Below are 14,525 nucleotides of genomic sequence, written 5' to 3'. Positions count from 1 at the left end.
CACCGTGGACAACGTAAAGCATGAACACAAACCAAAAATAAAGGACTGAGCTATTATTCAAGACAAGCCTGTCACAGGAGGTCTGAAAGAAGCACCTGAATTTGCTTTGGACCTGCAAACAAAATGCCTGAGCTTTCCTAAAATAAAAAATAAAAAGCAGACGATACTCAGGTTGTGTGAATGAACAACACACCAATACGATACAGTGAAGCATCAATACAGCACAATGCAACAATACCGCCTTAAATAGGGTGTAGCATACTGTATACAGACAAGAGCCTAAATGCGCTCTAATTGCTTAAATGACATCAAAGGCAGATTGTGATCTGAGGTTAAAGCCCTTAGCTCCTTGTACTCCAAAGTGGTCAATCTGAACCCAGATAAATGCATTCCTTTTTTACTTTGCTACTATTTCATTTTTATTCAGTTGATGAATATGAACAAGAATATTAAATCAAGGAGAACGGCACAAATTAATCCAATGGCACAAATCAGATAATTGTGGTCTAAATGTGAAACAGATTTAACCTGAAATCAATTCCGATTGAATTAATGAATGGTGTAAATTGGATCTTTACAATGCGACAGTTTTCATGTTAAAAAGACTGTCAGATAGAAAAGGATCTGAAGGACTGGGCTAGTTTTGAACAAATATTCCAGAGGAATTACATGAAACTGTATTGGCAGCAGTTTCCTTGCAGGCTGTCACACACCCATGTGCAAAAGCGAGCATAGAACAAAAACTTGAAGCAAGATTATTTGTAGAGCTAACAGATTGACATGATGAGAGCTGACTTCTAGAATGCCAACACCACAGGTTACAATTTAAAATTAAAAGCAATAATGAAAAGTTTATCATACAAAGACGGTTTCCGCAAAGAGATTTGTTCTGTGCAAATTACAGGAAATAGACATCCTTAATTCTGCTAATTGAAAGTATAATTGGTGGTTGCAAGACGGCAAAAACAACAATTTTCACTGCAGTGTCAATATGGCTTTATCTCTGACTCAACACCACAAGCTGTCTGGATATGATGTGAATAAATGGGTCCAGCAGTCAGTCCTCCTGTCAACCTTGACCCTGATCCAATGCCACAGTTATTTGCGAACCGTGTTAGTCCAGAGAGTGGAAAGCTTGCTGCGAGCTACTCTTCCTCTCATCACCTTGCCCTTTGGTTGATTGTCTGGGCACTGATTCACTTCAATGCTTAGCAGCATGTGGCGCTGGCAGGAATCAGTTTTTCTTTAACAAAGATTTCTAATCCACAATGGACTTTCTTTTTACTTCATGACAACTAAAGCAGAATTCACTGAGCTGGCTCTTTTTATTAGCCTGTCAGGCATTCACGAGTATCATACTGTGATAAATTGATTATACCTGAGCTCAGCATCGTATTATGCATCTCAAACGCTAATAAGGTCAGTTTTTGGTAGATAAACACTTTTGTCAAAACTCACTTCATCATCTGTGCTTTCTCCCTGTTTAACATATTACATTGTACCAGAAGACAAAAGTGAATGCAATTCATGTTCAGGAAACAGCATAAAACAAATTTACTCTTCTTCTCTCTCTCTCTCTCTCTCTCTCTCTCTCTCTCTCTCTCTCTCTCTCTCTCTCTCTCTCTCTCTCTCTCTCTCTCTCTCTCTCTCTCTCCTCTCTCTCTCTCAGTACACGAGATGCAAATGTATCCTCTCTCTCTATCTATATATATATATATATATATATATATATATATATATATATATATATATATATATATATATTATGTGTTAGTCTACAGTACACGAGATGCAAATGTATGATCTCTCAAAATGGCCTTTCCTGTAGATTACACAGCCTCGAAAAATAGCAAGAACTGCTGGCTCTTCCCACAACTAAATCATACTTGAAGGTTGAATGCTGCTCATCAACAAAATGGAAATGTGTCTTTCATTGTCTTCAAGGTTAAAGATCTCTGGACCAAAAGCCTTGTGCTGACAGGATGCAGGAAAATACCAAGTGTTTATATCATGCTGTGCAAACAAGAAAACAGACAGATCTGCACTGCTGTCACTACTCAGCTCTGAAATCGATTATCAATGAAAAGTTAAATCACGGCAGAGTTTTGGTTTATGTTAGTAAGCTTATACACAGCATGACAATGACAAAAAGGGAAGTTACCCAAAATTGTATTGGAGGGCTACATGCTGTAGCAGCTGTATTGGGCAGTGCTGTGTGTAACACTTCCATTACGTATTCGGTCCCCTGTCCGTGAGATGGGATGAGGTTAAAAGCTCTAAAACCACAAATGCAAATGAGCCCAGCTCTTTGCCATTGTGGTTGAGAAGCTTGCCAGCGGAGTGCAGGGCCGCCGGTTCTCGTCCAACCTTCATCATGTTACACAACGTTTGAAGATAACATTGGACAGGTAGCACAGTGGGTAATGCAGTATTTCCGTGTTTCTAGATTCAAACCCATCTTACAACAACTAGTGGGAGGATAGGAGGGTGGCTGTGCACACTACCAAAGGTGTGGCTACATCATGGGCCCTCTTTAGAGGTGCCTCATTGACCGCCATTTGTACTGCGACTAGCTGGGCTACTATGCATACATTTACCAGGTTCTACCGACTTAATGTTGTAGATCCCTCTATGCTTTCAATAGGCACCAGGTTCCGTGAGGTTGCACGCTCACACCACCAACACTGGATGGTGGTAGTGAGATGTCCCTCATATGCTGTCAGCTCATTCTCTCTCGCGATGGCTTTGGTATACTTTCCCAAAAGTATTGTTTTGGAGGTCATTTTGCAGTGGCAAGACATTCGATCTGCACAAGTACATCTTGTGTTTGGCAGGACAGAGGTTCTAATTAGAAACAGTAAGCAGATGGCATTTCTAAAAAAAAAAAAAAAAAAACACAAGATGGCATTCAAACAGAAAAATTCTTGAAATTGACAAATTATCAACCATGCACATACAACTAAAATATGACCGCGATATACCACAGGGAGGTGAAGCAGTCATGGTTTCAAACATACCCCCTAGTCCCAAAAGAACATTTTCAAGTTTTTTGTTTTTTTCGTTGTTTGCTATCTCATTAAAATGTGTTGAAATAGTAACAGAGTGGATTCAAAAGAGGAACAATTTAATAAAAAAATAAACACATTTATTATTTTAAAAAGAAGGATTCCTCTCACTATGATATATTGAGTTTTAATGTCAGAATCGGTGCAATATTACTGTCAGTAGTTTTTTTAAACACAGTACTGGCTGTACAATTCTACTAATATTATTAATCACGGTTGGTCTTGTAGGCATTAATATTAACATACACTAATAGCACTGTCCTGCAGTGGAAAGAAAACCACGTCACAGTCAAAATAATGTAAATGATTACGTAGTACAGGAATATCTCTGCAAACCTATTCACAATTTAGGAAGTCTGTAATGACGTTTTTTCATGTGGGACTAAGTTTGGCATTTATTAAATGGGAATCATAGTTATAGTGCACATTAAATATACTGTTTATGTGTATTGTAAAGGGTAGGGGCTGGCATTTAAATATCTATGCATTTTCAAATAACATATACGTCTTTTTGTCTTGTGAAACAGTCTGTATAACATGTTTACAGTATTGTTAAGTGGCTTAAGTTTTTCCAGTGTAGCTAAAAAATGTTAAGTTGCTTTAGCCACAATTAAAGCCTTAGCAGGAACGTAGCCTGGTATTGATGAATAAAGCATCTGGCTTCTCTAATGAGAAAAGTAAAATATAAATCTTCTTTTTTCAACTTCCTGAACAGGTACAATAAAAGACTAAGCTTCAAAAAGTGTGTGCACAAGCTCTGTTAATCGGTTCACTGTCAGCACGCACTTTTTTCTTGTTGTGTAGTAATAAACCTGTGGTGCCTTGTGGCAGGCTGGCGAGTGGATAGAGGCCCAGAGACAGACTGCAGTTCAAAAAAATAACTATTTTATTATAAATAAACAAAAATAAAGTGCACACGGGCAAAATAACAAATACTCAAACACAAATAAAGCAAAAACAAAACTCACAAAAATAAAGTTTCCAGGCTGGGCAATGCCTTCACTGGATTCAAGTTTTCTACACAACCAAAAAAAAAACCCAACCTGCTTCCTCAGCTCCCTCTCCCCAAATGAGAAGCAGAGGCCTCCTTTTATATCAGGTGGCTGGGCGCTGATTGATCGTTAATCAACCTAATCAACTAATCAACCCCAGCCACCTGAACATAATAAACCCAGGCAGGTAGGGGAAGTTAACCCCATCCCTGCCAATTTAAAGGGCAGAGCTTTGCTCTGCCACACACCTCCCCCCATGTACAACGTACACTGGCCGCAATCGGCCAACTCCCCCCTTCCCCCCCCCCCCCCTCCCCCCAAGAGTCCAATTATGTCCCTTGGGTGGGCTGTTATGGTGGGTGGTGGTGGGCGGGGTTGATGTCGGAGCCCCCAAGCCTTCTTTGGTTGAGGGGGCCCCGAATCTCCAAGGTAGCACGGCGACGGCGGCCCGGCTCCCTCTGGTGGCGGAGGCGGCGACGGCGGCCCGGCTCCCTCTGGTGGCGGAGGCGGCGACGGCGGCCCGGCTCCCTCTGGTGGCGGAGGCGGCGACGGCGGCCCGGCTCCCTCTGGTGGCGGAGGCGGCGACGGCGGCCCGGCTCCCTCTGGTGGCGGAGGCGGCGACGGCGGCCCGGCTCCCTCTGGTGGCGGAGGCGGCGACGGCGGCCCGGCTCCCTCTGGTGGCGGAGGCGGCGACGGCGGCCCGGCTCCCTCTGGTGGCGGAGGCGGCGACGGCGGCCCGGCTCCCTCTGGTGGCGGAGGCGGCGACGGCGGCCCGGCTCCCTCTGGTGGCGGAGGCGGCGACGGCGGCCCGGCTCCCTCTGGTGGCGGCGGCGGCGGCCCGGCTCCCTCTGGTGGCGGAGGCGGCGACTGCGGCCCGGCTCCCTCTGGTGGCGGAGGCGGCGACTGCGGCCCGGCTCCCTCTGGTGGCGGAGGCGGCGACTGCGGCCCGGCTCCCTCTGGTGGCGGAGGCGGCGACTGCGGCCCGGCTCCCTCTGGTGGCGGAGGCGGCGACTGCGGCCCGGCTCCCTCTGGTGGCGGAGGCGGCGACTGCGGCCCGGCTCCCTCTGGTGGCGGAGGCGGCGATTGCGGCCCGGCTCCCTCTGGTGGCGACGGCGGCTCCTCCCTCTCGGGCTCTGAGAGCGGCGGCGGCTCCTCCCTCTCGGGCTCTGAGAGCGGCGGCGGCTCCTCCTCCCTCTCGGGCTCTGAGAGCGGCGGCGGTGGCTCCTCCCTCTCGGGCTCTGAGAGCGGCGGCGGCTCCTCCCTCTCGGGCTCTGAGAGCGGCTCTCGGGCTCTGAGAGCGGCGGCGGCTCCTCCTCCCTCTCGGGCTCTGAGAGCGGCGGCGGGCTCTGAGAGCGGCGGCGGCTCCTCCCCCTCTCGGGCTCTGAGAGCGGCGGCGGCTCCTCCCTCTCGGGCTCTGAGAGCGGCGGCGGCTCCTCACCCCTCTCTGGCTCTGGGAGCGACGGCAGAACCTCCTCCCTCTCTGGCTCTGGGAGCGACGGCAGCTCCTCACCCCTCTCTGGCTCTGGGAGCGACGGCAGCTCCTCCTCCCTCTCTGGCTCTGGGAGCGACGGCAGATCCTCCTCCCTCTCTGGCTCTGGGAGCGACGGCAGATCCTCACTCCTCTCTGGCTCTGGGAGTGACGGAGGCTCCTCCTCCCTCTCTGGCTCTGGGAGCGACGGCAGATCCTCCTCCCTCTCTGGCTCTGGGAGCGACGGCAGCTCCTCACCCCTCTCTGGCTCTGGGAGCGACGGCAGCTCCTCACCCCTCTCTGGCTCTGGGAGCGACGGCAGCTCCTCACCCCTCTCTGGCTCTGGGAGCGACGGCAGCTCCTCACCCCTCTCTGGCTCTGGGAGCGACGGCAGCTCCTCACCCCTCTCTGGCTCTGGGAGCGACGGCAGCTCCTCACCCCTCTCTGGCTCTGGGAGCGACAGAGGCTCCTCACTCCTCTCTGGCTCTGGGAGTGACGGAGGCTCCTCCTCCCTCTCTGGCTCTGGGAGCGACAGCAGATCCTCCTCCCTCTCTGGCTCTGGGAGCGACAGCAGATCCTCCTCCCTCTCTGGCTCTGGGAGCGACAGCAGATCCTCCTCCCTCTCTGGCTCTGGGAGCGACAGCAGATCCTCCTCCCTCTCTGGCTCTGGGAGCGACGGAAGCTCCTCCTCCCTCTCTGGCTCTGGGAGCGACAGCAGATCCTCCTCCCTCTCTGGCTCTGGGAGCGACAGCAGATCCTCCTCCCTCTCTGGCTCTGGGAGCGACAGCAGATCCTCCTCCCTCTCTGGCTCTGGGAGCGACGGCAGCTCCTCACCCCTCTCTGGCTCTGGGAGCGACGGCAGATCCTCCTCCCTCTCTGGCTCTGGGAGCGACAGCAGATCCTCCTCCCTCTCTGGCTCTGGGAGCGACGGCAGCTCCTCACTCCTCTCTGGCTCTGGGAGTGACGGAGGCTCCTCCTCCGTCTCTGGCTCTGGGAGCGACAGCAGATCCTCCTCCCTCTCCCCAAATGAGAAGCTGAGGCCTCCTTTTATATCAGGTGGCTGGGCGCTGATTGATCGTTAATCAAAAATCAACTAATCAACCCCAGCCACCTGAACATAATAAACCCAGGCAGGTAGGGGAAGTTAACCCCATCCCTGCCAATTTAAAGGGCAGAGCTTTGCTCTGCCACATGCCTTGACGCGTTTGCATGCCGTCCACCCCCTGTATTCAAAAAACCTTCATTTGACACGACTTAGTTAAAAAAAATATATATCACCTGGCTTTGGAACCTTATGAGTGTCGCTTTATCTATTATAAAAGTATTACCTGCAGCTGCCAATACTCAGCTTAAATAGAAAGCACAACAGTGCCTTGCAACCATGCAAAAGATAATTACCCTTCTTATATACAGCATGGGTCTCCCATATTGACAGCTGAGTTGCTCGTTCCCATATATAATGTGTTTCTTTACCTTTATAGAAAAAATTGGAAAACTGCTACCACACGAATACAACTGCATTTCCATGCGCAGAAATATTAACAAATCACAACCCTGGCATTCCGTTTTCAGAACATATTACAAATACGATGGCAAACTGCTGATATGGCACTGCAATAGATTTTTGTGATATACGATTGATATGGGAAAATATCCAACGTGATACTGCTGCTCAATGCTTCATTCCATTGTAGATGTACTTGTGCAGATCGAATGTGTTGCCACTGCAATGTGATTGGAGATCATTGTTGTAAGCACTAGATGTTATTATATATGATAATTAATAAGAAATATTTCAGCAGTCTATTGCTTTTCATATACATATTGTTTTACATATTCTACTGTATATAAGTATTTGTAAATATAGTAGTATCATTGACTATTTGAAGGAAATAGGCTGTAATTTAGTTTGTTTTCTCTATTTTATATACATTTAAAAATTTAAGTTTCCAACCTCCCCAGTCTTCATCACTTACAATGAAATTCCTGGTAATGCCCTGCTCAGTGCTACTGAAGAAAAGGAATACTGTTTGTTAATAACATATATGGGGGATGTCAATTACATGTGGAATATTGGTTGGTCTTATCCAGCTCTTTGTCGAGTCTCCACTGTAATTCACATATGGCCACAACCACAGAACTGATCCCCTTGATGCAGCCTTCTTAAACTGCTTCAGCACTTTGAAAGCACAATGCGTTCCTTGGGAATTTCTTGCAGGATCCATTAACAATTAACACAGGTTTACTCAAACTGTATGCTTATGTTGTAAATTTAAACTTCGCCAAATTAAGGCCACGCAGAACAATTTACAAGCCGATAAATGGCATCAGCATTTTAGGATATCAAATATAGGAATCTAATTTAAATACAGGAATACGCTACACATTTGTTACATGGTACTTCAAAGAAGGAACTACCAGAGCACACTCAATACTGGGTAATTGTAAGGTAAAGCTTATAGAGGTAAACCAATGATTACACTGATGAAGGTACAGTACTGCTCGAAACTGACTGGGTTGGAGTCAGACTCATAGCAGAGGAATCACATACATTATTTCTATTACAATCCAGAACTTTAAAAAAGGCCAAAACAGTTGTCATAAATAACTCTCCAGTGTGCTTGGAGACAGACTCCTTTGATAGTAAAGTCTTGAATTGTATCCCATTGGAGGAATGTAACAGTCTCATCCCTAGCGCTCAGTGAACCCTTTACAGTACACTAGCTTTAGATGTAAAAATGATTTGCTAGATTCAGTTTAGATTTTCTTTTTGCAGCATTTTCATATGTTATGATTTCCAGTATTCTACTATTCCGGTACACTGCTGTATCACAAAGTAGAATCTGATAAAATAGTGTGATTTTCCACCCAATATCATACAGAAATATCCAATATCATACTGCTTGTGGAACAGGCGGCAGGATTGTTTCTTCCTCTAGTCTCTCCTCACCTACCTCTGTTAACTAGCTGACCTTCCCAATTAACTTCAGGAGCTTCCATCATTTCCCAAGTCTTCACTGTGTTCTGTTGAAAATGTCACCCTCATCTGCAGTTTCAGACCTATTCCTAAGGGTTACAAATTGCTCGGTTTTCAATTTATACCACATCACTTGAAAGTTATACAATTCTGCACCAGATCAACTGCAATGTGATACATTTTCTAATAAAGAGACCCAGGTCTGTCTTTCAAAATCCCAAACAATCATCCTTGTCAATTGCAACACTACAGCACAGCGGCCTATGCAAATACAGTGCCTGCCAACTCATTGCTCTGCTCCAGATTGAGAGCAGAAGCTATTTCTATACAAGCTGTGCTATCTGTACGCCAGGTTATGGATTTTGTTCATATCGCTACAACCCAATATCTTTCACATGTTTTTGATTTAGTATCTATTTGCACAGCTTATAAATGCAGCAGATGCAATTGCACATGGAGAATCTGAAAACAAAGCACCTACTCGATTCAAAAGCTTGGTTCCTGGCAAACAACTATTTCATTAAAATGTTACTACAATACACAGTCACATACATTTTATCCAGTTAAGCGGAATGGCAAGCCATCATCAGCTGAAATGCTCTGCACCCATAATGCATAAGTTTTAAGCCAAACAAACAAACAATCTTTCACAAACAAACAAATAGCCAGATGGAGTCATTAACATATTAGCTCTTATTATTTTTATGAGTTGTCGTCTTTCCATCTCTTTCTCATTCCAACACAATTTTAAGGGGTCCCCCGAGTGGCTCCTCTGGTAGAAGCACAGCCACATGGTGTGCAGGGTGAGTCATACAGCGCAGGTTTGCGTCATGGCTGTGCAAAGTTGCTGGTCTTGGCTGGGGATTTGGAAGGGAGTGAACCCTGCTGGCCAAGGACCCAGACACCTGCAGGTCTGGTTTTGTCCTCCAGAGGTCAGTAGCTCACTTCCTTCCAGAGGAAGCTGGCCTGTCATGGGATCAGAGGAGACTCTAATGTCATTTTTAAAATGTCAGTGTTTTATGTAACAATATTGTGCCAATCTAATTTAAAGAACACTTTAGCTTTGTATGCCATTGCAATGTTTTTTTTTTTTTTTTTTTTTTACCTACTGTATGTAACTGGTAGTAATCCTTCATAGCAGTGTGGCATTAGTTAAGTCAAACATTCAGGTCAATTTTACAATCAGTAATTTACCTTAATGCCGCATCTGTACTATACACAAAGCCTCTGAAAATTGCCATAGTGTATTAAACTCATGGTAAAAATGTTTTTGATCAGGATTCTGAAACTCAACCCTTTGACTGATCTTGTGGGTTACCCATTTCATAGTCTGCCGTGTTCTTTCAACATATCAGCAATAAACAAATATCGGAATGTTTCTGCTACAAAGGAAGCTACATTGCATTATAATGAATACTGCATAACAGATAATTAAAAACAGATATTTTATAAATGAGTATTGTATAATTATAATAAATTCCAAAAAGCTAAGCTGAAAAAGATCAGGTTATTTGTAGAGTACAGCAAATTCCTTATTCAAGGTATTAAAACTAACAAGGTAAAAGAAAGTATGGAATTTGGCAATACCAATGGAAATGTTCTGATTTCTGAATACATCAGTCAGATTTAAAACTAGTACCATTTACAGGACTCTGTCAATATGGCATGTGAAACACTGATGGAAACACATTTCACTGAACTCTTAGTATCAGTGGTCATGGGTGTCATATAACTGCGCCTAACTAGTGGCCTGGAGCCATGCCATTGCCCAGCATACTCACACAGTCCCTTGAGGGATACAGGCATACAGCACATCTGTGACAAACGACTGGGATCCTTTCAAAAGTGCTCTGTTCACTTCAACGGAAGGGTCTATACCAAGACGAAGAAGGATATCATGTGGAGCTCACAAGTGGAGGTTATAGATTTTAAAAGCACAGAGATTATAGTCAAGATCTTTTTATTCATCTCTATCTATCTATCTATCTATCTATCTATCTATCTATCTATCTATCTATCTATCTATCTATCTATCTATCTATCTATCAGCACTACAGGCACTCTGCATGTCTCATACATCTACCATACATTGTCTTCAAAGCACTACCATTACCTATTAGCTAGCTTACTAGTCCCCAGATTTAACTGTTTAGACATGGAATTGTGTGTCTTGTTTGTGTATTTTTTTTTTACTGCAGTACAATACAACCTCTTTGTACCTTTGCAATCTGCTTAAAGACAAGGAAACGGTTCTTGTCCAGAGGCTGGCTGGCTTTTTTTCTTTCAACCACAGTCACTAACTTGTAATGCATTTCAGTTTGATAGCAGTTGTTTGATAGATAGATCGTCTATAACAATGAAAATAGTTTTATGTGAAACGTTTGTAAAACTACAGGAAGTTAATGGGTCAAAGAAGGATGTTTATGTAGATGCCAGGAGCACTGAGCACAGAATGGGTAATTGGGAAATCGTGTCATTTTCTCTGGCGCTTTCTCAAATAAAATAGGTGCCATTAAGACATAAAATTTTCATTCGGTAGAAGTAAAAAATAAGATAAAATGGAGGAATCTAGAAGCAGGATGTCAGATAAATAAATGTCTGTAACCTTAGAATCCATCAAAGATTTAAGCTGAGCCACTAAGATTTTAACAGTCTAAATTGGTGCTATGTATAAATCCCCACTTTCAAACTCCCAGGGCTACTTATAAAAGAGTTCAGGGGGCTAAATATTTTGATGCACTTTTTTTTTTTTCATCTAAATCATACTGTTGTATTTTCCAAATTAGTCAAAGCACTAAAACGGTTTCACTCCACTTGCCCCATATCTGAACAAGAGAAACTGAGTAATCATTGTGCGCAACATTGCATGACAGGAATGCAAATTAATATAGCAAAATATGTATATTAGGGTTATACCATATAACAACTGTATGAAACTCAAAGATGGACATCTGCTTACGAGTTCAAACTTTCTGAATATGAAGTTTCAGTTTTCTGTGTTTAATGACACTGAACTGTGCTTTACACACACTCAGCCCAACACGACTCTTCAGAAAACTACATTTCATGACAAATACCAGAATTCTTCAGTTCATGTAAACACACTGATTGTAACACTATGGAGATAAGGACCACAAAAAAAAGACTTTCACAATAACCAATTATATGATTAATGTTTCAGTCATTCAAATTAGGAGACCATCTTTTATGCTTCAACAAGAATGATAGTGTTGTGTTGTTTAGACTGCAATGCATGTCCATGACAATCCCTGAGTAGCATAGAGAGGCTTTTCATTCTCGTTCGGGTATCAGTGTTTTGGGATTCATGGAGTCTACAGGTTAAATGTTTCTGCAGAGATGTGTGTTGTGGTTGCTGTGTTCTTGTGCAGTTCAAATTGCGTACAGTTCACCATCATTCATTTAATAGTATTCTTCTTATCAAACATATTATTTCCACACCAGCACATCTGCTTGGACTGCCTGGCTTGTTGACATGTATTGACAACTTTTATTTTAAGTGTAGCCAATTCATAAGTCAGAAGAATAGTATGCACAGTATGACAAATTGTGTCATCAATATACTGTAAAATTATATAAATATATATATAATATATATTATATATATGTTGAAATTAAACATTAAATGTAATGACATGGTAGTTCCAATTATTATTAACTTGCTTTTAGCAGAAATAAAACCTTTTGAAAAAGCATTTGAATGGGTTATACAGGTGTTCTTTTTTTTCAGAACAGTCTCTTTGAGAATGCAACCAATCTGAACATACTGGCTCTGTTGCTATCATGTGTAAATGGCTTGCACTTGAAACACTCAGAACTAAGACTAAGTTATGGTACTGTAAGTTATGGTACTGTATAACATGGTACTGTATAACATGGTACTGTATAACATGGTACTGTAAGTTATGGTACTGTATAACATGGTACTGTATAACATGGTACTGTAAGTTATGGTACTGTATAACATGGTACTGTATAACATGGTACTGTAAGTTATGGTACTGTATAACATGGTACTGTATAGGTACTAAGTTATGGTACTGTATAACATGGTACTGTATGGTACTGTATAACATGGTACTGTATAACATGGTACTGTATAACATGGTACTGTATAACATGGTACTGTAAGTTATGGTACTGTATAACATGGTACTGTATAACATGGTACTGTAAGTCATGGTACTGTATAACATGGTACTGTATAACATGGTACTGTAAGTTATGGTACTGTATAACATGGTACTGTATAACATGGTACTGTATGGTACTGTATAACATGGTACTGTATAACATGGTACTGTAAGTTATGGTACTGTATAACATGGTACTGTATAACATGGTACTGTATAACATGGTACTGTATAACATGGTACTGTATAACATGGTACTGTATAACATGGTACTGTATAACATGGTACTGTAAGTTATGGTACTGTATAACATGGTACTGTATAACATGGTACTGTAAGTTATGGTACTGTATAACATGGTACTGTATAACATGGTATTCTAAATTCAGCACGATCAGACAGCAGGCAGGTTAAAGGCCTGCAGGGATGGGCAGAAACCTGACACAGGTCTAAATTAACTTCTGGGATCAACTAGCACGTTGCTTTCTTTTAAGGTACACTATTTGATCTGCAATTATCCTGTAATTGTGGATGTACTGTAAATGACTTACACTGCTGTTGTGTCCTGACCAGTGCACCATGGCTTGGTTATGAGCAGAATCCCCGGTGAGTGCAAAGGTGGTGCTGGTAAGCTTCAACTCTTTGTCCCTGGAGTCAGTCGCTTTCCCTTCATCGCCGGCCCATTGCAGTTCAGCGCGTCTCAGTCTCTGCTCAGCAAACGAGGCGCTGCGCACTTTCCTGTCTCCCAAAACACTTGATTCTCCCTCCTGCTGCAAAGTGGTTGACTTCAGCCCTTGTTTCCCCTGTATCAGGCTATTTCTTTTGAACCGGTGCCAGTGGTTATCATTCGCTTTGTTGCCGATGACAGGCAAAGAACGTTTACTACCGGCGAGTTTCTCAGGCTGTCTAAGGCTGGAAACTTTTTCGTCAACAGCAGCAGCCACTTGACTGTGAGCCTTGTTCTTTGGCAGTCCATGCTGGGTCAGTTTGTTAAAGTGCTGTTGCCCTGTGCTCTTTCTACGAACGGACCTTATGTTTTTCCCGAAAACACAAGCGGACGTTTGTGCAACACAATCAAGAACATGGGTTTTGCAAATCTCAAGATGAGACCCGGCTGTCCCGTCAGGGTACTTTATAACCTCCCTTTTAAATTCAGTCCCAGTTTCGGCAGTGTCCGTCTTCATTAGCCAAAACAATTCCGCTGGACGCGGTTTGGCCACCGGGGGCTGACATGATCTGCAAGTTATCTCTGCCTTAGCAATAACAAAGAAAGAAGTGGAGATCAGAAGCCAGCTCCAGAGAGCAGTGTTCCAGAATGCACAGATACCAACCCCGCTCTCCATGGCTAGCAGCAAAGAAGGGACACGGCAAATGTTTAGGTTTTCTTTATCTTGCGGTGCTTACTAGATGTGGGTGCGGAACTCCGAAGAACGTGTGGCATTACACTCAGTTGCTGTGTTGTTTAAAGTGATTTCCAGTGAAACGCTTCACGTTGGAGGATTTGATCAAATGAAGCTCCGCGTGGGGAGGAGCCCAGCTGAAGCCAGAGGAGAGACAGGGGGGATTTTGCTCCCTTGGTTTTTTACACTGCATTAACCCTTACACTGTAATGAGCTCTATTCCATTAACGTGAGTCGCATTGCATATCTCTTTCGGTTATTGCTATTTTCCATATTTTGTGATCTTGCATACAGTATATTGCCTAAGGCAATTAATTGAAAAGCAGGATGATTTATAAACATTAGTCATAAACAACTTCTAAACGTTGTAAAAAAATAAATAAATAAATAAATAAAAACCTATTTAATTTTGGTTGCTTGTAGTGCTGTACATTTATTTACAGCTGTCTGTGTGTCGTGAAAAACTAATGCT

At 43.5% G+C, this 14,525-nt stretch overlaps 1 protein-coding gene across 3 annotated transcripts in view; it reads right to left on the bottom strand.

Annotated features, from left to right (window-relative positions):
• The window catches only part of LOC121321438 (VPS10 domain-containing receptor SorCS1-like), a 124,903-nt gene extending 110,696 nt beyond the window's left edge, over positions 1–14,207 (bottom strand). For all 3 annotated transcript variants that reach the window (XM_041260384.1, XM_041260385.1, XM_041260386.1), the window contains exon 1: positions 13,205–14,207. In XM_041260384.1, coding sequence (XP_041116318.1) covers positions 13,205–13,996 — 792 coding nt within the window. In that variant the 5' untranslated portion in view covers positions 13,997–14,207. The remainder of the gene's footprint in view (positions 1–13,204) is intronic.
• Positions 14,208–14,525: the final 318 nt, after the last annotated feature.

The sequence above is a fragment of the Polyodon spathula genome, chromosome 10 (genome assembly GCF_017654505.1).
Source record: "Polyodon spathula isolate WHYD16114869_AA chromosome 10, ASM1765450v1, whole genome shotgun sequence".
In the NCBI taxonomy this organism is placed as follows: domain Eukaryota; kingdom Metazoa; phylum Chordata; class Actinopteri; order Acipenseriformes; family Polyodontidae; genus Polyodon; species Polyodon spathula.
This window is presented reverse-complemented; position numbering and strand designations above follow the sequence as displayed.